This window comes from Tiliqua scincoides, chromosome 3 (assembly GCF_035046505.1).
Source record: "Tiliqua scincoides isolate rTilSci1 chromosome 3, rTilSci1.hap2, whole genome shotgun sequence".
NCBI classification, from domain to species: domain Eukaryota; kingdom Metazoa; phylum Chordata; class Lepidosauria; order Squamata; family Scincidae; genus Tiliqua; species Tiliqua scincoides.
Window position 1 is genome coordinate 235178308 of NC_089823.1, and position 25346 is coordinate 235203653.

General features: G+C 48.3%; 2 protein-coding genes across 4 annotated transcripts in view; both read right to left on the reverse strand.

The window, feature by feature from the left end:
* Window positions 1-6308: 6308 nt before the first annotated feature.
* On the reverse strand, window positions 6309-12991 carry LOC136645455 (PHD finger protein 13-like). Of its 2 annotated transcripts, XM_066621703.1 has the most exons (6): window positions 12939-12991; window positions 12734-12762; window positions 9459-9551; window positions 8739-9297; window positions 8249-8293; window positions 6309-8032 (listed from the first exon to the last, which is right to left on the reverse strand). In XM_066621703.1, the coding sequence occupies exons 1-6, from the start codon at window positions 12961-12963 to the stop codon at window positions 7806-7808; spliced, it is 978 nt and encodes a 325-aa protein (XP_066477800.1). In that variant the 5' UTR covers window positions 12964-12991; the 3' UTR covers window positions 6309-7805. The 2 variants fall into 2 exon arrangements, with proteins under 2 accessions (XP_066477800.1, XP_066477801.1); XM_066621704.1 differs by lacking the exons at window positions 12734-12762; window positions 12939-12991 and adding an exon at window positions 10977-11051.
* Window positions 12992-21404: 8413 nt separating this feature from the next.
* The window catches only part of ABCF3 (ATP binding cassette subfamily F member 3), a 36012-nt gene continuing 32070 nt past the window's right edge, over window positions 21405-25346 (reverse strand). For both annotated transcript variants that reach the window (XM_066621788.1, XM_066621789.1), the window contains one exon: window positions 21405-22578. In XM_066621788.1, the coding sequence (XP_066477885.1) occupies window positions 22420-22578 (159 nt within the window). In that variant the 3' untranslated portion in view covers window positions 21405-22419. The remainder of the gene's footprint in view (window positions 22579-25346) is intronic.

Here is a 25346-nt window from a genome sequence, read left to right on the forward strand (position 1 = left end):
TCCTGCCCTAGGGGAAGGCCACAGAGGAGTGTGGCTTTTGTGCAAATGTATGTATTAGTGAGGTCTGTGTTGGAAAGAAGCCCCCACTGGATCCTAAGAAAGCAACTCATTATTATCTGGAAGCAAAATTTGGAGCCTCCAAAGAGCCCTTGGGGTCTCCAACCTCAAGGGAGAGATTAAGACTAGGAAGAGAACAATGAGAGAGGAATCTCCTCCTGTAGTATGGCCATAGATGCTGCATGGCCCTGGGAATGGTCACAAAACTGATGGTGTGCCTTGACAGTCAGTCCTGGGAATTCTACCTGCTGTTGTCTTTTCACCTTGCTGAGAAGTCTAGAAGTCTTTTCAGCCTAATTTTCTCGTAGTGCTGTGGCTTTAAAAAAAAAAGGCTGCAACTGTTCAGTGTCTTTAAGCCCTTTTAACAGAATATAAAGGCCTCTTGATAAGACATCACATTGATTTTTGTTTGTTAATATAGTCCAGTGGTTCTCACACGTTAAGCACCAGGACCCACTTCTTAGAATGAGAATCTGTCAGGACCCACCAGAAGTCATGACATGACTGGAAGTGACATCATCAAGCAGGAAAATTTTTAACAATCCTGGGCTGCAATCCTACCCGCACTTATCTAGGAGTAAGTCCCATTTACTATCACTGTTAAAAGCATATGCATAGTAGCCTGTTAAAAGCACAGATCTGTAACATGTCCCCAAATGCAGTCACACGCAATGGTAGCATCAAGTCTATATTAAAAATAAGATATTGAAATGAATGGGTACCCACCTGAAATTGGTTCGCGACCCACCTAGTGGGTCCTGACCCACAGTTTGAGAAACACTGATGTAGTCTGTCATACAGCTACTTATAAAAACGACATGTGGCTGGTGCTGTCTTAGAAGAGGCCTTTTCACCCCTTCCCTCACACACTGGATGAAGGCATCTGCTGTGACCCAGACAGGCACTAACAAAGAAAGTATCTTTTCTTCCAAATAAGTATTCATATGCAATTTGTTAAAAATAATCAGATTTCTTTAATCAGATGGCTGCTGTAGTGAAAAATAGCTGCTGACACACACATGGAGGTTAATTTTATTAGGCATTTTTAAAAAAATTGATTTTTTTTCTTCCGCATTCTCAGAACAGCAGTTATTGTTCTCCCTGTGCCCTTCTGACTGTTAGGTTGAAAAGCAGTGATTGGCCCTAACAGGATATCACACTGGCTTGCAAATAAGGAGAGACAAAGTTGGGCATGTTGGGGCTATTCCACCAGGTCAAAATGCATCTCCCAGCCCTTCTTTTCTTTTGCTTATCATCCAGCCTGAAGAGGAGCTGAAAGTTTGTTGTCTACTTACTGACACTTACTCTTGATCCTAGTAAAGGTATTGACATCCTTTTAGCTGTTGGATGGTTAGTCTCTTCCCCCTCCCATCCCTTTCTTCATTCCCTCAGGGGATGCTTAGAGCTTCCAAGTGAAGTGATTAAGTCCCTCATTGTTATAAATGTTTAAGGTGATGCCCTTCTCTTGTGAGAGGCAGTAGAACTATTTGTGTGGCATGGAGGGTATGCTTAAGATATGCAGGGGTGCACAATTGCCACAACTGCCAGGTCCTGCTGGGAAGAGCTCCCTTTCCTTGCCTCTGAAATTCAGTGACTGAGGCCCAAATCCTGACCAACTTTTCAGCACTGACATAGCTGTGCCAGTGGGGCATGTGCTGCGTCCTTCAGTTGGGTGGCAGTCACCAAGGCCTCCTCAAGGTAAAGGAATGCTTACCTTACCTCAGCGCTGCATTGCCCTTACCTCAGTGCTAGAAAGTTGGTTAGGATTGCACCCTGAGGTGGTGATGGTGAAGCTTGGGCAACGTCTGGTATAATTAACTCAAGTTGGAAGGATGTGGACATACAAAAGTGTTCAACAGGAAAATCCTTGCTTGTCTCTTTGCTAATGAAATGAAGAAATCAGGATTGTGTGTTTAAAAAACAAGGGGAGGGGAGTGATGGGTTGAGTTGGATTGCTCTCTTTCTGGGTCTGCAAGCCCTTCCAGTTCAGTCTGAGCAGTATCTCCAGTTCTAATGTCACTTGCAGCAAGTGATAGCTGCCCTCAAATTCATCAACAGGATGCAGGGAGGGGCAGAGAACACAGATATACTCTGTGACAGTCTAATACATTAGACCAGGGCTGTCCAAACTTTTTGGCAGGAGGGCCACATCATCTGACACTGTAGCGGGGGCTGGGAATAAAATTTGAATAAATTTACATAAATGAATATATTAGAGCTGGAACTTGTATGAATGAATCAAGGTCTTGCAATAGTTCAAGGCCTATAAAAGACCTTGCACAAAACAAGGCAGGTGTTTCCTTAGCTACTGCTACTGCATCACAGATGTCAAACAGCAAGCAGCCCTTGTTGCACAGCTCATGTGAGAGGTCGAACAGTCACCCTCATGCTGAGAGCAGTTGTGTCAAACCAGCATGGGCTCCAGCAAGTCTCTGGAGGGCCTGAGGCTCATTGGAGACTGGGGGTTCCCTGTGGGCTGGACTGGGAGTCCCTGAGGGCCGCAAGTGGCCCCTGGGTCGGGGTTTGGGCACCCCTGCATTAGACCAGTGATTTTCAACCTTTTTCGTCTCATGGCACACTGACAAGGCACTAAAATTCTCAAGGCACACCAGCAGTTTTTGGACAATTGACAAGGTGCACCATGCTGTTGGTGGGGGCTTATATCCCCCAATAGTCCTATTAATGACCCTCCACCAAACTCTTGCAGCACACTTGGGGACCATTCACGGCACACCAGTGTGCCACAGCACAGTGGTTGAAAATGACTGCATTAGACTGTGGCTTATCTCAGGGGGCTGACAACTGGTCTAATAGGTGACTTACTGCAAACTGTTGATGCTGTTTTTTTCTTTGTGCCCACAGAACTTGAATTTTCTTGAAACCTGAATAATGGGCAGGCCCAGGAAAACCTCTGGCATTGCAGCCTCTCCTCACACTGCTGCCACTGTTCCTAAAGCAAACCCAGCACCTCCGCGATCTTCTGCCTTGTCCAAGACAGCACCCACAAGTGGTAGAATACCATGTGCTCCAGCTGCTAAAAGTGCAGTTGGTGACAGGCAGGGGCGAGTGGAAAAGCCAGCCAGCACCACCAGTTCCAGAGGACAGAGTTACCAGATAAGGTCTACAGCAGTACATGGCAGTGACCAAGGTGATGCAAAGAGCAGCGCTGGAGCAAGAGCCAAAACCTCCACAGCATCTAGAGAAGGAAAATCTCATGCCATAGGTGCTGAAGCCTCTGCTAAGCCATCGCAGGCTGCTACCAAAGCCCGAGGTAAAACAAGCCATTTGTCTTCCCCACTCCCCAGCAGAAAAGTGGCTGAAATAGAGAGAGAGACACGGGGTCAGCAAACCAACCCCGAATGGCACAAGTGGCGGGAAAACCGCATCACTGCTTCCGTAGCTCCCAAGATCGCCAACAGCAAGTTTGCAAATGGCCGGAGTTCGGAGGTGCCTCAGTCATACCTGAAAGCAGTTGTAGAACCTGGCTCCGGTTTCCAGACGCCAGCCATGTCTTGGGGCGTCCGCAATGAAAAGAAAGCCGTTGAGGCCTATGAGGTGCTCAAGTCCAGCAAGACAAACAGGCCTGTAAAGGTGGATGACTGTGGCCTCTTCATTGACAAGGAGAAGACATGGCTCGCTGCCAGCCCTGATGGGATTGTCAGAGAAGCAGCTACTGGCAAAAAGCTGGGTGTCTTGGAGGTCAAGTGTCCCTATAAGCATAGAGATAAGACTGTGACAGAAGCCTGCAAAGACAAAGCCTTCTGCCTGGAGAAGGAGGGAGACTCCTTCTTGCTGAAAAAAAACCACCCCTATTATACACAGGTGCAGTGCCAGATGCAAGTCACTGGTCTGGGAAAGGCAGACTTTGTGGTTCACACCAACAAAGAGACGGTGATTGCCCCGGTAAGCTTTGACCCTGCTTTCTGGGAGAAAACGGTGCCGAAGCTGGAGAAGTTCTACACAGATGCTGTGGTTCCTTATTTGGAGGAGAAGCAAAGTGTTGGAGTCTGGGCTAAAGAAGAATAAGCGTATGCATGGAGTTCCAAGTCCCTCCCCTGCTAAAAGATGTGCCTTGAGCCAGTAAATGGTACTTGTTCCTTTCTGGTTTCCCACCCAGTAGCAGAAAATGGTGCCTTAATACCTTCTTGCAAATAGTTTTAGAGCAACCCACACTGTCAGCCACATTTCTTCCCTGCTGTTGTTGCCACTATCTACTCCACCTGATTGCCGGTTGCCTGAACACTAGAGGACGGTGGAGCCAGTGACAGTGCGTCTCCTTTCTCTTGGTCTCCCAGGAAAACCTTGCTGCATTAGTATGCTGTGTACTGTTGGCATTTTGAAACCAGAGAAATGTGCCTGGTGCTGCTCTGGTGGTTTCCCTCCTGCAAAAGCTGGTGACCCAGGCTGGTCCTCACTTTATTGGACCAGGAGAGGCAATAGAGAAGTGGGCTGGCAGCAGGGGTGAATAGTTGTTCTAGTTGTAGTAACTAGTTGTTCCATTTACCCTGGGAGCTAGCAGTTGCACCTTTACCTTAATTTTAGATCAGCAAACCCATCTAGAATGTATAACTCAAACTTCTGTATTCTCTGAAATAACTGTTCTGTCTTCCACCTACCAGCACAACTAAGACAACTTAGAACATGCCTTAGACCAGAGTGTTTATGTTTGAAGCTTTTTGGGCCCAAAGTTATTCTGATTTTTCCTTCATAGAGGACAGAGCAAAACATGGCACACTTTTGAGATGCTGGTGCTTTTCCACAGAAAAGCTTCTGTGATAGTGAAAAGTTCACTCTTCTGAACTGAGTCATGTGGAAGAAAAAAACGGCCATTATATAATCCTTTATATTGAGAAAACTGAGGCATGCATCTTTCTTTAGAATAAACTCACTTTGCTTCTACCTTTGTTAATCAGCTGTATTAAATCAAGATTGTATTAGTGTTGCCAAAATTTCTGCAGTGCAAAATAGTGTATATTCAAATAAATGTGCACATACTTTGAGTAATGTCTTCTGTATGGTGATATAAGCACAAGTGAAGCAAAAAGAATGCCTGGGATCTCCTTATCACTGCATAGCATAACCTAAGCCGTGGTTACAAGATTGTTCTAAGACTACTTTGGATAGTGTTTCCAAGTTACTGCCTGCTCACCTGTGATGCAAGGCGCAAACAATGCCCCACTCATTCAAACTTTCAACTTCAGTTGTATTGACTTGTTAGCCTGCCCACCATTTCATTTCTACCTACCTGGGAGTTTGAGGGTGGTAGGGACAGCAAGTGCAGAAATAAATGCACTGTCTCATTAATTCTCTCCAAGCACACAAGACTGATTCCTGAACAAAGACTGTAGTTTGCTTACTAAATAGGAGACAAACCATAGGCCACCTCTTTTCCCACTCTTGTTGTAATCTGTTGTTGAAGGGATTTCTACTTTTATTCACATTTTATACTACCCTTCTTCCAAAGGAGCTCAGTGTTGTGTACGTAGTTCCTTCCCTCTTTTTGTCCTTACAAAAACCGTCAGGTAGGTGAAGCTGAGAGATAGGTGACTTTGGGCCAGTCACTAGGAAGCTTCATGGCTGAGCAGGGATTTGAACTTGGATCTTCCAGCTCTAAGGCTCAATCCACTACACCATCCTGGTTCAGTTGCATGCTGTTCTGCGCTCAGTAAAAGACTCATTTCTTTTGTTTTGTACTGAATGGAATAGAGCTGTGACTTCGCAGCATAGCCATGTTTCTAGACTTGGAGGCATGTTCATCAACATTTTACTTTCCTCTCCATTAAATATATCTGCCTAAGGAATTGTGTTGGTTGGTATGTTAGGACCCACATTACTACACTTAGCCAGAAGTATCACTGCCACAGCAGGATTTACTTTCAGGTAAGCATGAATAGAATTAGGCTATGAGATGTTTGAAAAGTGTTATTCAGAAGTAAGCCCACTGTGTTCAGTAAGACTTAAGGCTGTGATCCCATCCTACTCATCAGAAACAAGCACTTCTAGCTATAAGCAGTACCAATTGCTTGGCATGCATGTTTTTCCACTCTCAAAACAAGTTCTACCATCCATGCATGTGTATTTAAAGAAAACAGAACTGCTATACAAAACATTAGATTTTGCATTGATACTTGGGGGGAGAAAGCCCATAGTGTAAAGTTTATTCTGAAGTACTCTACTGTTCATTCCTTCTCCCCAGCCTGATGCATGCAACTTTGAACAGAGACTGCACAAAAAGAAACCTTGCAATACAGTTATGTTTAAAAGTATTTTTATTCTATACATAGTATTGCAGACAGTTGTCATAGGGCAAGGCCCAGAACACACTACTTTACATCTTTAAAAGAAAGTGACTATCAACTATAAAAGTGTAAACACTGAGGACAGAGGGGTACTGATTGGATCAGGGGTAGCTCCCTAAATCCTTGCTGCAGTATAACTGAACAGTTTTAAGAAACCAAGATCCCACCCTCCAGCCACTGCAGTTCCTTTGCACAAGGAAAATTGGATTAGTTACAAGCCTGTTCAAAGATGTGGGGTCCATGTGAGACACAGCAAAAAAAAAAAAGGCACATGGGTCAATCAGGCTCCGAGGACTAGGTAGAAAGCACAGGTTGACCAGCCTTCTCTCCTAACCAAGCCATAGCTGCTGACAATTTTCCCAAGAGCAAGCAGCAGTTTGTATAGTGGACAGCTGCCTGTCCTTTCACACTCCCCAACTTGCATCTCTGGCAACCTATGTGGAAAATCCTCAACAGGGAGAGCAGTTTGAGAACAAAAGCAGGACCCAATCTGCTTCTGCAATGCAGCTTACTGCCATGGCTATAGTTCTCTAGAAATGCTATCCTCTTCAGTTTCTAGAGCCTGTGACCCAACATCATCTCTACCCCAATCGCTTTGGTGTCTGCCCCCCACCTCCTGCATTCAAAGAAGGTTCTAGTGCAACTGGAAGTCTACGATGGGAGGTGGGTGAGTAGAGTATGTACAGCTAGTTTTAAGTATCTGTATACAAAATTTACACAAAGTGAGTATTAGCCCTGCCTCTCCCCTACCCCTAGTGACTAATCTGACTAGAATGGAAACAGTTCAGTGCAATGCAAGCTTATGAAGAAGGCATGCTCCTTACAAAAATGAGAAGCAGTTACTTCAGCACTGCAGTCTATCAGCTGATTCATGTTTCCACTGGTGTTAACAGAAGCATCTCTCCCAAGCAGTGTGTGCACATGACAATTGCCCTTTCTATGTGCTTTAGCTCTTGAGGAAGCAAACTTCTGGACCATTCCATCTGGAACCCTGCCTCATTTTTCCAGAGGGAATTCAGGTTTGGCGAAGGAACAAGAAATTGAGGGGAGGGTATAACCTCACAAATCTGATGTGAGCAGCTATCGTACCACAGAACTACTAAATGTGGGTCAACGCCTTGTAGGTTGCCAAGGAAATGCACCAAGCCATATCTGCCCAAAGGATAAAGAGGCTTCTGGCTGACTTAGTGCACTGTACACTGGATTCCACTGAACCCAGTCAACTGTATCTGCCAGGCACTTTTGCATCTGCTGCTCTGGTATAACCCTGAGATCTAAACAGCATAACTCAGGCCCTTTTAAGACACATTTTGCTGTCCTGGAAGCTTAAAGTGTCAGGGCCCTTTGCTCATTTCCCCAGGGTAAAGTTCCTGCATTTTGATTGTCTTGCCTATCTGGGATCCAGCCTGAGTTTAAAGTGAACCCACCCACCCAGCCCCTAAGCCAAAGTCAGTCACAGAAACGCTTGCGGGGCACGGTGCGGGCACGGTTTGAGCGACGGATCTCCTGCTTTGCATCACGACATCGTTGGCAGATGAAGATATCAGGCACATTGGATTTCCGTATCTTGGCACAGGAGAGGTGGATCCAAGTGGCACATTCATTGCACTCTATCATGGGTCTCCCAGCAAAAGGTTTTAAGCAGAAACAAGTGATCAGATCCCAGGCATCATCCTCTGCATGAGAAACAGCAACATTAGAAAAGGAGACCCCAACCTGTGTTTACAGAGGCTCTGACATATTTAAAAGATGTTCAAAAGTGCCAATAATGTCACTCAGATAAATTCATTTACTTCATCACCACCCAAAAGTAGCCCAACCAAGACGTAGCAGTATTGGTTCCCCCTACTGGAAGCTTGCAGTACTACCACATACTATGATCTACTACTCACCCTCTGATTTGGCATCTGAGGCTGCAGCAAACTCCTCACAGGAAACTGCAAGAGAGAAGTGGGAGAGACCAGGTAAATAACAGTGCTCAGAGCTGCACTGAGATTCTAGACAGTTTCCTGAAACAATCAGTCGCAGCTTCACAGCTTCCTACCACATAACACTCAAGTTACATTTAGGAGAGCAGCACTCTTTCAAAAGTCATGTTCCAGAGAGGGGGGGAAGAAGGAAAAAGGGAAAATATGATTGTCTGCACTTGGGTCACAACACTGACATTTGTGACAGAGCACACACTTTGACTAAAGGAGGAGAAAAGTATAATCATTGGACTCTCAAGTGAAAAGGATATCAAGTAGAAGGGCTATGAAGATCTCTCCCTAAATCCCTGGAAAACTGTTGCCAGACATGAAATATTATATTGAATTAGACAGACCTATGAAATGGCTTTAAGTCGGCTTTTTCTTTTCAAAGCTCTGTTATATGCACACTTACTAAGTTGGGAACCATCTCTGCTGAGCTCTTCCTCGCTGCTCTGCTCCACAGCACTCCAACAGGCAGAATCAATTCTTTCCTCCTTGCACATGTTCTGTTCCACCGGCTTCTCTGCTACCTGAACCGCATGAATCCAGTCATTGTCATCCTTTACATGTTGCTCCAAGGGAGCTATGGATTGGAGCTCTTTCCCTGGGAGACAAGATTCAAGCAGCCCTCCTTTTCCATGAGTCTCCTCTGCTGGCTCAGTCCTTCCCTGCTTAAAGACCTTTGTGCTCACTGGCATCACCCTCGTAGTCAGTTCTCGGTCCAATACAAGCTTTTTTGCAAATTGTTTCCTCTTCTTATTTTGCTGTGCTCGACCTGTGCAGAAATTGCTGGAAATGGTGTAATTCAGGAACTGGTTCCCATACTCCTTGCACATAGTGTTCCTGTTCCCTCCATCATCTGACAGCACCTGAGAGTCGCAGGACTGGGATGAAACCCAGCTGTCACTGTCTTGAGTGCTGCCTGTGCTGTTCTGTGGGCTCATGTTGCCTCGAAGGAGCCAGGGCTCATTCTGGAAGGGGGAGAAAGAGGAAGAATGCCATAATGAAATCTGCATTGTTTCAGAATTCACAGGACAATATGGGAGAGAGTAAAAGAAGCGAATGGACAGACTCCCAGGACTGAAAAACAAAATCAGAAGACATACAGTTCCACCATGTCAAACCCCCTTACCTCCTTTGGGTATGGAATATAGCCGGCATAGGCAAGCACAAATGTGCAGAACTGATTGAAGTCTTCTACAGTTCTTTGTCTCTTTTGCGGAGGCTACAAGACAAAGGTTCATGCATCAGAGTCTTTACCCACACATACATACAGGAAACAGAAACCAATCATGCACACCTTAGTTGTAAGACAGTCTGAAGCAGGAAGTTTCTTTGTGCCTTCTAATAAAGCCAGACTATCCTCAGCAAGCCACTTGGTTACAGATCCCATCTCCACCAACCAAGAAGCATCATCTTATTAGATGCCTGCAGACATGACATTGACCACACTCAGGCTGCTTGTCTGCCTGAACATAATATAGGAGAGAAGGTTCCTTGAAGGCTTCAATATCAAGCTTTTGTTATCATAAACAGGGAAGTTGTCAAGCCCTCCATTTACTGCAGCTACAAAATAATGTTGCTTGCATGGTTCTTGATTCAAATTCCAGAGGGAAATACAATGGATTTCACAACTGGGATTTCAGAACAGCAGGAGATGCACCTCAGGAGAAAGGAGCCCCAAAGAACTACCTTGCTAGTTGATGATAATAAATGAGAAAATGTCAAGACTTTTCCCTGTGGATCCCCTATCAGAGCAAACAAAACAAGATGCAGCCTCCCCCTGCAGACAAAGGAAAGCAGCAGAAGATCAAATTCCAGCCACAACAAGTGAGCTGGAAGGAGCAACTGCCATCCTCCCCCATGTCTAAGCATGCCATGGCAGCCAATCAAGGAGAAGAAAAGCCATCAGAGTGAGACTTCCTTTGCAATAGCTGGATGTGAGAATTTTTTTTAGCTTTGGCTCTTTTAAAAGACACCCCCCCAAGTCTACAGCTACCTCACCATTGTCCCCACCCCAAGGTTATAAAAAGCAGAGCTGAGCCGGCAGCTATAATTCCCACAAACACCTGTGGAGGAAGAGAGCAGCCTCACTACAAAAACCAGAGAAAATCTGGCAACATGCACTCTCCAGAACTGGACAGTAAAAAAAAAAAAAAAGATTGGAGGGGGAAACATTCCTCAAGCCTCTTTGCAACAAAGATCAGATCAGATAGAGTGAGAAAGTGTCAGCCACAAGCTCCTTGCAGGGATTTTACTCCTCAACCTCAATGCACTGGGAGCTTAAAATGAATTTCTAGCTCAGTCAGGGTTAGAAGCAAAACTCTATTGCCTCCTTCAGCACCAAGGCCCTGGGAAGAGAGGCTGGAGCCAAGAGGACCAAGCTCCACGGCCTCAAAAGAGGAAGATGCCTCTTGAGGAAAAGGGCAGCAGGAACACTGTGGGTCCCCACAAACACCTGCATGCCTCCAGTTCACAGTGCAGCAGCACTAAATACCCCACACGCACAGCAAGCATTGAAAGGAACATGCTTGAGTGACACAGGGTGCTTAATGGGCCAGGTATTGGGGGATTAGGTATTGTTACCATGGCAGGCAGTGCGCTATAGGAAGCAGGGCAGTGTGGTGTGAGAGGGACAGGGTCTGCTCACTGGAGTTCTTCAAAAAGCACCAGGTCCAAAAAAAAGATCCAGGTCTACAGAGCTTGCGTCCTGAGTACACTTCTGTACTGCAGTGAGTCATGGACTCTTCGCTCACAACAGGAGAGGGAACTGAACGCATTCCACATGCGCTGCCTCCGACGCATTCTCGGCATCACCTGGCAGGACAAAGTTCCAAACAACACAGTCCTGGAATGAGCTGGAATCCCTAGCATGTATGCACTGCTGAAACAGAGACGCCTGCGTTGGCTCGGTCATGTCGTGAGAATGGATGATGGCCGGATCCCAAAGGATCTCCTCTATGGAGAACTCGTGCAAGGAAAGCACCCTACAGGTAGACCACAGCTGCGATACAAGGACATCTGCAAGAGGGATCTGAAAGCCTTAGGAGTGGACCTCAACAGGTGGGAAACCCTGGCCTCTGAGCGGCCCGCTTGGAGGCAGGCTGTGCAGCATGGCCTTTCCCAGTTTGAAGAGACACTTGGCCAACAGTCTGAGGCTAAGAGGCAAAGAAGGAAGGCCCATAGCCAGGGAGACAGACCAGGGACACACTACACTTGCTCCCAGTGTGGAAGGGATTGTCACTCCCGAATCAGCCTTTTCAGCCACACTAGACGCTGTGCCAGAACCACCATCCAGAGCGGGATACCAGTCTTCCGAGACTGAAGGTGCCAACAACCATGGCAGGCAGTGCGCTATAGGAAGCACGGCAGTGTGGTGTGAGGGGGCCAGGGTCTGCTCACTGGAGTTCTTCAAAAAGCACCACTGCTGCTGTGTTAGGTGCTCAAGCACACTCAACCCATGGACAGAGTGTGTGGGTTTTGTGCTTCAGCAACTCATGCAGCAGTGGTGGTGCTTTCTGAAGGGCTCTGGCAGGGAGGCTCTGCCTCGCCTCACCTGGCACTGTTTTCTGAAGGGCTCTGGCGGGGAGGCTCGCGCCCCTACCTCAACTCCCTCACCTCAAGGTGGTGTTGCTTTTTGAAGAGCTCTGGTGGGCAGGCTCTGCCTCACCTCAAGGTCAGGGTGGCCACACACTTCACCCCAGGGCAGTGCTTTTCAAAGAACTCTGGCAGGGAGGCTCCGCCTCACCTCATCTGGCCTCACCTCAAGGCAGTGCAGGGGAGGCTCCGCCTCACCTGCCTTCACCTCTCGGCTCCCACGGTAGAGGAGCTTTGAGGGCTTGGGGGAGGCTCTGCCTCACCTGCCCCCGCAGGTCCCTGACAGAAAGCGTCAAGCGGAGGTGTCGGCGCTCCTCAGGTGGCCTCAACGGGGCGCCTTCCACACTGCCTCCGGCTTCAGCCCCCCTCTCCACGCCGCGTCGAGGCCGGCAAGCTCCCCCTGCCCGCCCCCACAGGCGCGGCGGCCGTGCCCGGCCAGGCCTCCCTCCGAGGACCCCTCCCCCACCGAGGGAAGAGGGCGCGCGCCCCTCCCCCTCCCCAAGATGGCGCCTGCGCGGCGGCTGTCCCGGGAGAGGGGCGCCCGAGCCCTGCGCAAGGCGCCCCGCCACGCGCCCGCCCCAGAAAACGCGGGACGGCGGCCGGGCGAGCGCGGAGGTGCGGCCGGCCGGCCGAGCCCGGCCCTCCCCTCCCCTCCCCTCCCCTCCCGACCCGGGGCGGAGCCGCCGTCGCGCCAAAGCGCCCCAGCCCCGCCAGCCCGCCCGCCCGGGAGCCTCCCCCCGCCCCGGCCGGGCCTGCGCCCCGCTCGCCCCGCCACGGACAGCCCTTTGCCTTCCGCGCCCCCTCACTCACCTCTTCCGGGCCGCGCACGGGGCTCGCGCCTGCGGAGAGAAAGAGACACGCGGTCGGTCGGGCGGTCGGCGGCGCTCCCCGGCCACCCCCGCCCCGCCGCCGCCGCAGCGCAGCCCGCCGCCCGCCCCTGACCCGGCGCCGGCGCCGGCGCCGAGGCGCGTCCCTCCCGCAGGCCGGCCGGCCAAGCAGCCGGCCGGCGGCTCACCTGCGTCCTCCCCCAGGCGGCTCATCCCCTCGGCGCCTCCTTCTCCTGGCGGGCGGGCGGGCGGGCGAGGGCCGGTCCTGCCGCCGCAGCGGGACTCCCTGTGCGGACCCTTGAGCGCCGATGGTTCTGCGCCGCCGCTTCCAGGCGAGGCTGCTGGGGGCGGGGCGGGGCGGGGCAGGCGGGAAGTTTGACACCGGCAGCCCGCCCCGCTCGGGCCGCCCCCAGCCGTGCCCGCTCCTCCCTCAGCCTCCTCCCGACCAGCGCGCGCCCTGGGCAGTGGCGTCGCCGGAGGGGGCGCAGCGCCCAATCTGGCAGCGGGCGGGCAAGAGGCCCTCCGGCGGGGGGCAAAACGGAGCCGAGCGGGGGAGGGGAGAGCCGCACGGCTCCGTTTTGCCCCCCGCCGGAACGGCTCCGAAGGGAGGGCCGCTTGCCCGCCCCCTCCAGCTACGCCACCGTCCCCACTGGAGTCCTTGGAAAAGCGCCGCCGCCGCAGCCCCATCCACGCTTTCCTGGGAGTAAGCCCGTTGATTGCAGTGGGACTGACTTCTGAGTAGACACGCAGAGGCTCGGGCTCTCCCTCCCGCCCAGTCCCTGGCTGTTCTCTGCCTCCTTCTGAACAGGGAGAGCCGTCACTGTTGGGGGTCCACCTGCAAGACCGCCTCTTGCAGCCCCCTTTCCAAGCGGGGGGGGGGGGCCGCACTGCTGCGAGTGGTAGTAACCGCAGGACGGGTGAAGGAGTCCTTTCCCCAGTCCTGGGCGGGTCTACTCAGAAGTCAGTCCCACTGCAGTCAATGGAACTTGCCCCCGGTCAGTGGAGAGAACGGCACGTGGCTGCTGCTCACCGACTTCCCAGCGCAAGAGGAAGAGAACAGGCTGCTCCTTCCAGGGGGGCTGCCCAGGAGTCCCAGGATGGCCGCAGTGGCGTAGCTAGAGGGGCACAAAGCAGTACCTCAAAATGCCAGCTGCAAGCGAGGGCACCAGGATGCAGGTCTTTTGTGGGCCCCCAGAGGCATCTGGTGGGCCGCTGGACTACATGGGTCCCCTCTGGCCTTGTCCAGCAGGGCTCTTCTTGTGTTCACAAGTTTTGCAAGGAGCCTCACCGCCCCTTTGAAGGGGAGGGGCCGCTTCAGGACCCCTGCAAAACTTGCTGCTTTGCACCCCCTCTAGCTACACCACTGGATTGCAACCTTACACATCCTTGCAATTTGGGCAAGAGGCACTTTTTCAAGTGGGTGCTCCTCTCATTGAGCAGGGGGAGAGTAACTGGCCCTCCTCACCCCAGCAGTGTCTTTTCTAGTGGCCGCCTGCTGGTGTTCTTTTGCATCTTTTAGACTGTGAGCCCTTTCAGGATAGGGAGCCATTAGTTATTTGATTTTTCTCTGTAAACCGCTTTGGGAACTTTTGTTGAAAAGAGGCATATAAATACTGTTAATAATAATAATACACACCTCTGTCATGTTTCTCCTTAGTGGCTTTTTTCTTTTTCCAAGTGAAGGAGTTTCAACTGCTGTCACTTTTCAAACGGGAAAGTGCTCCAAGTTCCAGTCTTTTGGGTTGCACTTTCTGGTTCGCTTTCCACCTCCGCAATGTCTTTTACAAGATAGGACAACTGCACATTCCAAATGTGGCCACACTTTAGATCAGTGAGATTTTTTTTGTCTCACAGCACACTGAACAAGGTACCAAAATAGTCAAGGCACACCATCAGTTTTTGGCAATTGGCTAGGCCCACAATGCTGTTGGTGCGGGACTCACATCCCTCAATGGCCCACTAATAAATGATCTCCCCCAACTCCCATGGCACAGCTGCAGACCATTTGTGGCACACCAGTGTGCCACAGCACAGTGGTTGAAAATGGCTGCCTTAGATATATGCAAAGGCATTCTAAAATAGTAGGTTGATTTTTCAATCTTTTCCCCAATAATCTCTAGTTTAATAAAGTGCCAGGGACTCTTGAAAATGAGACCAGGTAGGCGGAATGTGTTCCACTTAGGGTGTAATCCTAACCCCTTATCTCAGTGCTTTCCAACATTGACATAAGGGCAATGCAGCTCTGAGGTAAGGGAACAAACATTCCCTTACTTTGAGGAGGCCTTCGTGAGTGACACCCAACTGCAGGATGATCTACACGTCCCATTGGCACCGCTATGCCAGTGCTGGAAAGTACTGACATAAAGGGTTAGGATTTTGCCCTTAAGAACATAGTTTACTACTGAGGTTCTTTGCTCTGCTGATGGCCATATGGGGGCTGCTGTCCACTCCTTAGAATCCTCTCTGCCCCTACAGGCCACTATAAGTCCTAAAAATGGACCACTAGTCTGACCAACCCAGGGCACCCCAAACACTAGACTGGATCAAGGAGTGGCTGAATCACATAACACAACATTCCTCCTCCCTCACATATGAAGATTCAATCATAAATATAAACTCAGTTCAGAACACAGTTCTACAACTACGAACTAAACTAAGGGTACAATCCTAACCCCTTATGTCAATGCTTTCCAGCACTGGCATAGCAGTGCCAATGGGATGTGTGCTGCAACCTGCAGTTGGGTGGCACTCACGGAGGCCTCCTCAAAGTAAGGGAATGTTTGTTCCCTTACCTCGGAGCTGCACTGCCCTTATGTCAGTGCTGGAAAGCACTGACATAAGGGGTTAGGATTGTGCCCTAAGAGTGTGTGTGTGTGTGGGGGGGGGGGTTAAACTAGTGCACAAGGACCAGTTCCTTCAAATAAGTCCTGAAAATAGTGTACAGCCCGTTTAGCAGGTACCAGCTGCATTACAGGTACTGTAAAATTGGCAATTTGTCTTTGGAGCACACAGGGTTGCTGGGTTCAGCACAGCAGACAGGATGACATCACCAATGTGTGCCAAGTTCTGATCTTGGAGTCTTTGGGGCATTATGAGGTGACTTGATGTGAGATATGCACCTCATGACTTTATAAGCCCTTCTCTGTGCTTTAAACATAGTGCCCTTTAACATTTTGATTTGATACGGTGTGGGATACACTAGCATTGAGAGGTTGTTGCAAGGCTGGAGATTTTTATGTGACAGTGTTGTTTCATTGCATGGTCATCTTTCATTGTAAGAAAAATTATCCTACTATCGCCAGCCAGTGTGACTACCTACGTGCAATACATGTACAGGAAATATATTGAAGGCAAAAATCACAACTTGGCAGAAATGAAAACCAAAAAAATTCTCTTAAATTAACACTTGCGTGAGCTTCAAACAATATTAAAAGGGTGTGCAACACCTTGACTGAAGACTTTCAGGAATTTTATTCTTGTTGCTGCTGCTTTCATACAACTTGTGACTTTTGAGGAAAGCTGCTGAATTCTGTTAGACATAAAAAAAGTACACAGTTGTGTGCATACTTCATTGCCTGTTTTGTGAGCTTCCTCTCTCTGGGATTATCACTTTCATCACCAGCATGGTAGAATGTCAGAACTTCTGAAAATGAGACTAGGTAAGCAGAATGGTCTTAACAAAAATGCAGAGTTTATTGCCAAGGTTTTTGCTTTGCAGATGGCCACAGACAAACTGCACTCTGCTCATTTTTAGAGCCCTCCCTGCCCCTTCAACCCCATATAAACACTGGAATTCACCATTAGCCTGACTAACCCAGAGCAGTCCAAGGAATGGTTCCATCACAGCACACAAGTAATCTTTTTCACAGTTGCCCCGTCCTAGGTTGAACCCCAAGACCCCTTTCCTGGCTAATCACTGCCACTGTAGCTCTTATTAAGGTAGGTGGTTAGGATTTCCTGCCTCAATATACAACACTTTGCATTCATTTCCATTGCACCTCACATGCCAATTTGTTGCCCACTGACACCCTTTGAAGATATTCTTTTAGATGTCTTCGTAGACAGCTTGGCTTTTCACCAACTTCACATTTACTAAAGGCAAATAAAACTTTTCACTGTTGGAAAGAATGGGTTACAGGCACTTCAGCTCAAGGCTGCAATCCTAGGTATGTTTACTTAGGAGTAAATCTGATTAAATGTAGTCAAACTGAGAAAACATTCAAAGGATCAGGCTCTAAGAGATCAACTAGTTGTTGCAGCTGCCCTACCTGAGATCAGAGGCTGTAAGATAAGTATAAGCTCAGTTTTATCACCTCTACTATAGTGTGCAATATTTTATACACTAGTGGGCATTTTAGTTTGATTGTTCTGTTAAGGTGCTACCTATCCATATCTTTACAGAACAGGCATAGGAATTTACTTTTCTAAATACTATCACTGTGCAACTCACACAAGTTGATAAATGTGAAGTAGGGTTTGTAGTCTTTCCTGGGAGCTGCCAGCAGCTAGTTGGTTCACTCACACTCAGTCAGTTTACATAGTTTGAGAGTAAGGACTGACTACATTGCTTTTGTGTGCAAATTGCAAACCCACCCACCCAAATCATCATTACACTGAAAACAGGCCTAGGTCCTGCCTTATTCAGGCCTGCAATTCTATCAGTGCTCAATGAGGTGGTAGTACCTGTGCAGTACTGCTTCAGACTGCATGTGGAATCGTGCATAATTGAGTGCACTTCTATAAGAACATAAGAACATAAGAACAGCCCCACTGGATCAGGCCATAGGCCCATCTAGTCCAGCTTCCTGTATCTCACAGCGGCCCACCAAATGCCCCAGGGAGCACACCAGATAACAAGAGACCTCGTCCTGGTGCTCTCCCCTACATCTGGCATTCTGACTTAACCCATTCCTAAAATCAGGAGGTTGCGCATACACATCATGGCTTGTACCCCATAATGGATTTTTCCTCCAGAAACTCGTCCAATCCCCTTTTAAAGGCGTCTAGGCTAGACGCCAGCACCACATCCTGTGGCAAGGAGTTCCACAGACCGACCACGCGCTGAGTAAAGAAATATTTTCTTTTGTCTGTCCTAACCCGCCCAACACTCAATTTTAGTGGATGTCCCCTGGTTCTGGTATTATGTGAGAGTGTAAAGAGCATCTCCCTATCCACTCTGTCCATCCCCTGCATAATTTTGTATGTCTCAATCATGTCCCCCCTCAAGCGTCTCTTTTCTAGGCTGAAGAGGCCCAAACGCCGTAGCCTTTCCTCATAAGGAAGGTGCCCCAGCCCCGTAATCAGCTTAGTCGCTCTCTTTTGCACCTTTTCCATTTTCACTATGTCTTTTTTGAGATGCGGCGACCAGAACTGGACACAATACTCCAGGTGTGGCCTTACCATCGATTTGTACAACGGCATTATAATATTAGCCGTTTTGTTCTCAATACCCTTCCTAATGATCCCAAGCATAGAATTGGCCTTCTTCACTGCCGCCGCACATTGGGTCGACACTTTCATCGACCTGTCCACCACCACCCCAAGATCTCTCTCCTGATCTGTCACAGACAGCTCAGAACCCATCAGCCTATATCTAAAGTTTTGATTTTTTGCCCCAATGTGCATGACTTTACACTTACTGACATTGAAGCGCATCTGCCATTTTGCTGCCCATTCTGCCAGTCTGGAGAGATCCTTCTGGAGCTCCTCACAATCACTTCTGGTCTTTACCACTCGGAAAAGTTTGGTGTCGTCTGCAAACTTAGCCACTTCACTGCTCAACCCTGTCTCCAGGTCATTTATGAAGAGGTTGAAAAGCACCGGTCCCAGGACAGATCCTTGGGGCACACCGCTTTTCACCTCTCTCCATTGTGAAAATTGCCCATTGACACCCACTCTCTGCTTCCTGGCCTCCAACCAGTTCTCAATCCACGAGAGGACCTGTCCTCTAATTCCCTGACTGTGGAGTTTTTTCAGTAGCCTTTGGTGAGGGACCGTGTCAAATGCCTTCTGAAAGTCCAGATATATAATGTCCACGGGTTCTCCCGCATCCACATGCCTGTTGACCTTTTCAAAGAATTCTATAAGGTTCGTGAGGCAAGACTTACCCTTACAGAAGCCATGCTGACTCTCCCTCAGCAAGGCCTGTTCATCTATGTGTTTTGAGATCCTATCTTTGATGAGGCATTCCACCATCTTACCCGGTATGGATGTTAGGCTGACCGGCCTATAGTTTCCCGGGTCCCCCCTCTTTCCCTTTTTAAAAATAAAAATATACTTTTTCCAATGCAACCCCCCTCCTATATCTGCCTATAGAACACTCCCAAGGCAAAAGCCTTCCTCCCACTATGATCATTTTCTACAATCATGCAACCACTCTGCCTTCTACACCCCCACCCATCCCTGTCTGAAGTAGTATAATCTAGTACCAGAGTTACAATTGTCAGCAAAAGCTAGGCTCAAGGTTGACTTTGTTGCAACAATCTAATGAGCCAAAGGGTGAAGTGGAATACTTGAGTTCTCATCTGCTGCCAGCAGTAGGACAAATTTAGGAAAGGATGGTTCACATAATTATACTGAATAACTAATTGTGCACTTTAGAAAATGCTCTAGAAGCAGACTGAAGTCCCTGACTTGCAAGGCCCACATTGAGAGGAAAGAGGTTCATGTGCACATTATGTACAAACAGTACAACCCAGCCAGAATTTTTTCTTTAATGGAAGATGCTTAAGACTGCAAAGCCGGGCACCGTTTTCTGAAAGTGAGTCTCTTTGTACACAGTAAGACTGACATTGGTAAACATGCACAGAATTTGCTGTACATCTCTCACCGAAACTGTAAAAACTCTTTAAAAAAAGGATTCAAAAATGCTCAGCTTTGACTAAATCAAGCCCACTATTTGTTTCCTCCTGCTGTTGACATTTCAACGGTTTGACTGAAAAGTGAACAAAGTAATGAAATAGAAACTTTTCATGTTCAAAGAACAACTTCAAGCAGCAACATTATGATTAGAGCATATTCCCAAAGAACAAAAAGACACAGTGGATGGTTTCAAACAACCAAATAAACCAATATTTATTCAGTCATGAATCTGACCCGAGCCTACATGCTCCTTTCACTGATAGCAGCTCATCCAAACCCAGGGCTGTGCTTCAACTGTGGACAGCAGACCACAACTTAAACCAGCATTTCAAACAGAAGCAGAACTCCTTGTAGAGCACTATCGAAGTGGAGCTCTGGATTTGGGCAAGCTGCAAGCATGTGGTTTAACCAAATCACGATGGTGACTTCACAGCTGAAAAATGGAGCCAAGGAAATGAAAGGAGGCGGAAATGAACACGTTCAGACCCTGCCCACAACCAAATAAAGATGATGTACACAAGTTACCCAAACCTTCCCTTCAAGGTCATTCCTTTGGTCCTTGAAAGATAGGGCACACCAACCCTAAGAGAGTCAGTTTTGAACAGAGCAACCAAGATGCAGCTCCTTCACAATGTAAGGCACATGGATGCCAGGGAATCCTGCTATGACAGTGAAACAGGACTGTGGGCAGAAATTCCAAATTCTGTTCTAGCACCAACCAACCTTTTCGGGCTGCTGTGCCACAAGTGTAATACAGGCCCAGCCTATTGATACACAGTGTTTTTATACATGGATTTGACTCAACACAAATGGCCCCTGCAAATGAGAAGGAATGTGCTGACCCCTGGAGAAGGAGAAAAATGCACCCCTTTAAAATCAGTTTAAAGAACTGAACAGTCCTTTGACAATAGCCTCCTTAATGAGAGAGAGCAGCTGGCTGATAATCCATCAATCCTTCTCTCTCCAGGCAACCCCTCCCTTCCCCCTGTGCAAGTGAAAGAAAGGTGATCACTTTGCATTGGTGAAGGGAGGGGCTGAGTGATGGATTGTCTTCTTAATGACTTATCTTACATCACAAAGGTCAGCAAGACTGTTTTTAAATCACCAGAGCAAAGAAACTTCGTTTTTTAAATTGATTTGCTGAGTGAGTGCTTGGAACAGAACCCGCGAAAAATGAGGCTCAACCTGTAAAAAGTGCAAGGTGGCACTAGCGTGCACTACATGTGTGCATGGCTCCCCTCTCCCATCTTAGTTTTGTTTTCAACTGAACTGAAAAAAGCAATGAGCTGACACTATGCCAACATGCTCATGCTGTAGCCTTGGCACACCACATATGCTCATTGTCCGGACCATTTCTGACGTCCATGTAGTGAGCTGCCCTCTTGGGTTTTGCTTCCTAAATCAATTCTACACATCTGTATCAGTTTGCTTCTGCCTATGCAGATTTCACCACTGTGGAATGTTTTAGCAAAGACCAGCTGGGTACTGGAGTATGAAAAGAGTCCATCTCAGAAAGGTCTTCCTGAAAGAGAGAAGAAATTATTATAGGTCCATTTTGTTTTCTGTGTCTTCTAAGACAACAGACGTTATGGAGAATGGGACCTTTTTTGCATGTAAAATTATAATTCCTTGAAATAAAATTCTGGCAGAATTCTGCAAGGTATGGAATGGGCCCAGTTCTGTAGGACATGATATGCAGAGGTTACAGTGAAATCCTTTGTCCCTTCTCTTTCATCATCAGCTGAGGCAAAGTTTACACATCCTAGAAAATAGGAAAGAAAGAACTCCAAAGCCACAGAGATCCCATTTTATTTACAGAGCAGCCTCAATGCTGATGAACGGGAAGATTTATTCAGGTGCTTGAAAGTTTACCTTGCGACTTAAAACCATTTTATTTTTTACCGAGTCATGGTGCGTTAGCTGGGACAGAACTTAGTCCTTCACGGAGTTTAGACCTTTTAAAGCGCAGAGACCAGAGTGGGTGTGTGGACCAATGGCTTCTATAGAAGCCTAGACAGAAGCCCTAATAAGAGCAGAGCCAAGATGACTGCCTCCTGGCAGACAGTGGGGTGAGCTGCTGCGTTTCCACAACCACTGCCACAACAGTATCTTGGTTTACAGGATGCCTGCCCCTTCCAAGGTCATAGTCAAAGGGTGAAGGGGAAGAGGACCCCTTTCAGCATACAAAAGCATCACCTTCTGAGCAGGAAAGAAGGGGAAATTAAGGCAAAGCCATGAAGACAGAAACGCTTTCCTAAAGGAACCTGGCTCATGTGTTTGACAGGCACATGAAGAGGCAGCATTCCTTTGCCAGGGGGGTGGGGGAAGGAAATATCCTTGTCCCAACTATTTTCAGATGGATTTGGAGGCTCATCTCATTCCTGGAGAAGCAACTCAATGTGCAACACAGCTTTCTCCTGTGCTCATGAAGCATGAGAGCAGCAGATTAGAGTTTAGAGCAGACAGGTGGACAAAGAGAGGGGATTTCTTGCAATAGATCCCCCTCCATACACACACCCTTCCACTAAAGCAGCACTGGAGACTCCCCACCTCTCTTTGCTAGCCTTTGGCCCCTGCCCAGCAGAGACTTGGCACAGATCCAGCAGCGGAAAATCGCTCCTACTCCCCTCTGCAACCCCCAGCAGGTGCCCGTTTCTGAGGGAAGGGTTAACTCAATAGGAGATCACACATCTAATGTTCACATGATGTAGGTGAAGTCCCTGCTGCACAACCACGTAGGATGACGGCTGCTGTTGCGGCCCACTCCGCTTCCAACCAGCTCACGCACACACAGTTCGGGCACCCGCTTTATAGAAAGCCCTCCTTCCGGAACTGCTCCTGCAGGATGTGTCTGTACTCATCAAAGCCTCCCTCGATGCGCTGCACAGTGCCATTCCCACATACCCACAGCTCATGGCACACCAAGCGGATGAAACGCTCGTTATGGGATACCAGGATCAGACCGCCCTAAAAAAAAAAATAGATAAAGAATGCTTCACTCCAGGGTTGAAGAATCGCAACAGAGACTTTCACACTGTAAGCCTGCAATTTGCAAACTTTCCAGGAGTTTGAAACCTGCAGTAAGTTCTTGCAAGGGAGGAGAGGGAGGCAGCAGGCGTGGGGGAAGGCACTAATGTGATCCCCAGGATTGTGCTGCTCAGGGGGGCTGCAGGGACTGGGGTGCACCCACCAGTCCCTGCAGCAGCCTTCAGAGGGGCGGGGAGCCCTGCGCAAGCCTCTGCAGGGCTCCCCAGGTCAGGGAAAGTAAAAGTGGAGCAATCGCGCTCTGCCTCCACAAAACTGGAAGCAGAGTGCGATAGCTCCACTTTTACTTTCCCTGACCTGGGGAGCACTGCAGAGGCGTGCGCAGGGCTCCCCGCATCCCAGAAGGCTGCTGCCAGGAGTGGTGGGTGCACCCCACTCCCTGCAGCCCTGTCAGAAGTGAAAGTGGAGTGATTGCACTCTGCTTCTGGTTTAGCAGAGGCGGGGCGCACTCGCCCCACTTTCACTTTGGAGGCATCAGGGAACCCTGCGGACAGTTGCGCAGGGCTCTCCGCACCCCTGGGAGACTGCAAGAGGCTGTGGTAAGTACAGCCAAGCCCCTGCAGCCCCCTGAGCGGCACGATCCTAGGGACTGAGCAGCTGCCTCCTCCCTGCCCCCAACCCTTAAGGGAAAAGAGGCCAGGACCCACAGGCCGGGGCATCATGACACCCCAATCTGAAAATCTCTGCTGTAAGCCTTTGCAGCTTGCCCATGGTTGTACTGAAGCAGGGATATGGCAGGGAGGAATATGCATTTCTCTAGAACCACCACCTCACATTGAAGCACGAACATACCAGAAAGACACTGGGCACACTCTACCTAACACACACACACACACACACACACACACACACACACACACACACACACCCCATCCCCCCATGTGGGGGCAAAAGTATATGGAGCCTACACTAAAGACATATGAATAGGAATGGGTGGAGTTTGAGTACAGCTTCAGCCTAGGCATTTGTGCTTGAGCTTGCTCAGTGTAATTAAAAAAATCATCAATGAGGATAGATCAGGTGCATCCATTGCTTCACTTCTCAACAGTGACATTCCAAAAGGGGTTTGTCAAATACTGACATTAAAGAAGGCATGAATGTAGCATGCACGGGGGTTCCATATACCAGAGCAATAAGAATTCTCATGAAAACAGTGTCCAATAGTTCAGTAGTACCAACAACTGAAGCCTATAGACTCCATCAGTTAAAGGGTGTGTAGGAGACCAATATTCCTCTAAGGCAGGGGTGTCCAAAGTTTTTGGCAGGAGGGCCACATCATCTCTCTGACACTCTGTCGGGGGCCGGGGGAAAAAAGAATTAATTTACATTTAAAATTTGAATAAATTTACATATGTTTACATAAATTAATATACTAGAGGCGGAACTTATATGAATGAATAAAGGTCTTGTTGTACTGACCTATAAAAGGCCTTGCACAAAGCAAGGCTGGCCTTTCCTTTGCTGCCGCTACTGCACCACAGATGTGAAACAGCAAGCAGTGGAGGAAGCCCTCATCCCACAGCTCATGCGAGAGGTCAAACAGTCGCCCTCATGCTGAGAGCAGCCGTGTCGGGCCAGTGCGGGCTCCAACAAATCTCTGGAGGGGAGACTGGGGGCTCCCTGAGGGCCACATTGAGAGGCCTCGAGGGCCACATGTGGCCCCAGGGCCGGGGTTTGGGCATCCCTGCTCTAAGGTATGGACCCTTTCTTCTGGCACACAGCATTGTGACTGTGTTGCAATGCTGTCTCTAGGTGCTCATTAATGACGTACTCCACCATTGGTGAACTTCCAGGCTGCCAAACTCTGTGCTGCATGAAGCTTGGCTTGAAGCTACATGGCTATACAGCTTACAAAGAACACTGTGGTAGACCCTGCCTGCTCCTATGGTACACAAATGTGGCAGAAAAAGAACCACAGGAAATCAGGACGCCTGATATGCACACATCACCCATATTTCTTTTCAGGAAACCCTAGCCAGCAAAGTGAAAGTTCAAAGTGTTAATCCTGATCTTTGAAACACTCAGTGATCTCAACCAGGTACCTGGAGACTCATCCAATTTCAATAACCTTTAATGGCATAATAGGAGACTCATCTAATCCTATATGAACCTGCCCATCAGCTTAGTTTATTTATTTGATTTATATTCTACCTTTCTCCCCAAAGGGCACCCAAGGTGGCTAACAATAAAAGCATTACAATATATTAAAATACAGAATAAAAACAAAACATTAAAATTAAAAACAATTAAAAACCAGATAAAAAATATAGAGCAGCCAGCAATAAAAAAAAGTTCAATACAAAGAAAAGTTCAAAAAAAAGTTCACCACATGAGGCCATGTTTCATGTGCTATCCCCAATAGAAATTGGTTGGGTTGTTGGTAGACTTTCCAGGCAGGCTCAGATAGTCCCCTCTCTTCCTTATTTGCTTTTATTAAAAAGACAACAAGTAGAAACTATCCTGTTCAGAATGCACTAATGGGGGCAGTGGATGTTCTGCTCCCTCCAAGATAACTGCAGTTGGAGATGAGCCCACCCATTCTTCCCAGGAGGCACTGGACATTTGGACTGAGCACTTTCCTGCCTCGATCATCCTTTTGTCCTGTAAATGGAAACTGATCTCCAGCACCAAAGGAGCAACTTAACTGCTCACACAAAATTGCCCATAATGCGATAAGCAGCACAGAAACA

Excerpts from the sequence above, each read along its gene's own strand:
- LOC136645455 (XM_066621703.1), bottom strand. The coding sequence starts at position 12,963 with ATGAGCCGCCTGGGGGAGGACGCAG. Across the intron at positions 12,763-12,938 it reads CCGCCTGGGGGAGGACGCAG|GCGCGAGCCCCGTGCGCGGC; the intron begins GTGAGCCGCCGG and ends TTCTCTCCGCAG. Across the intron at positions 8,033-8,248 it reads CTCAGATGCCAAATCAGAGG|AGGATGATGCCTGGGATCTG; the intron begins GTGAGTAGTAGA and ends TTTCTCATGCAG.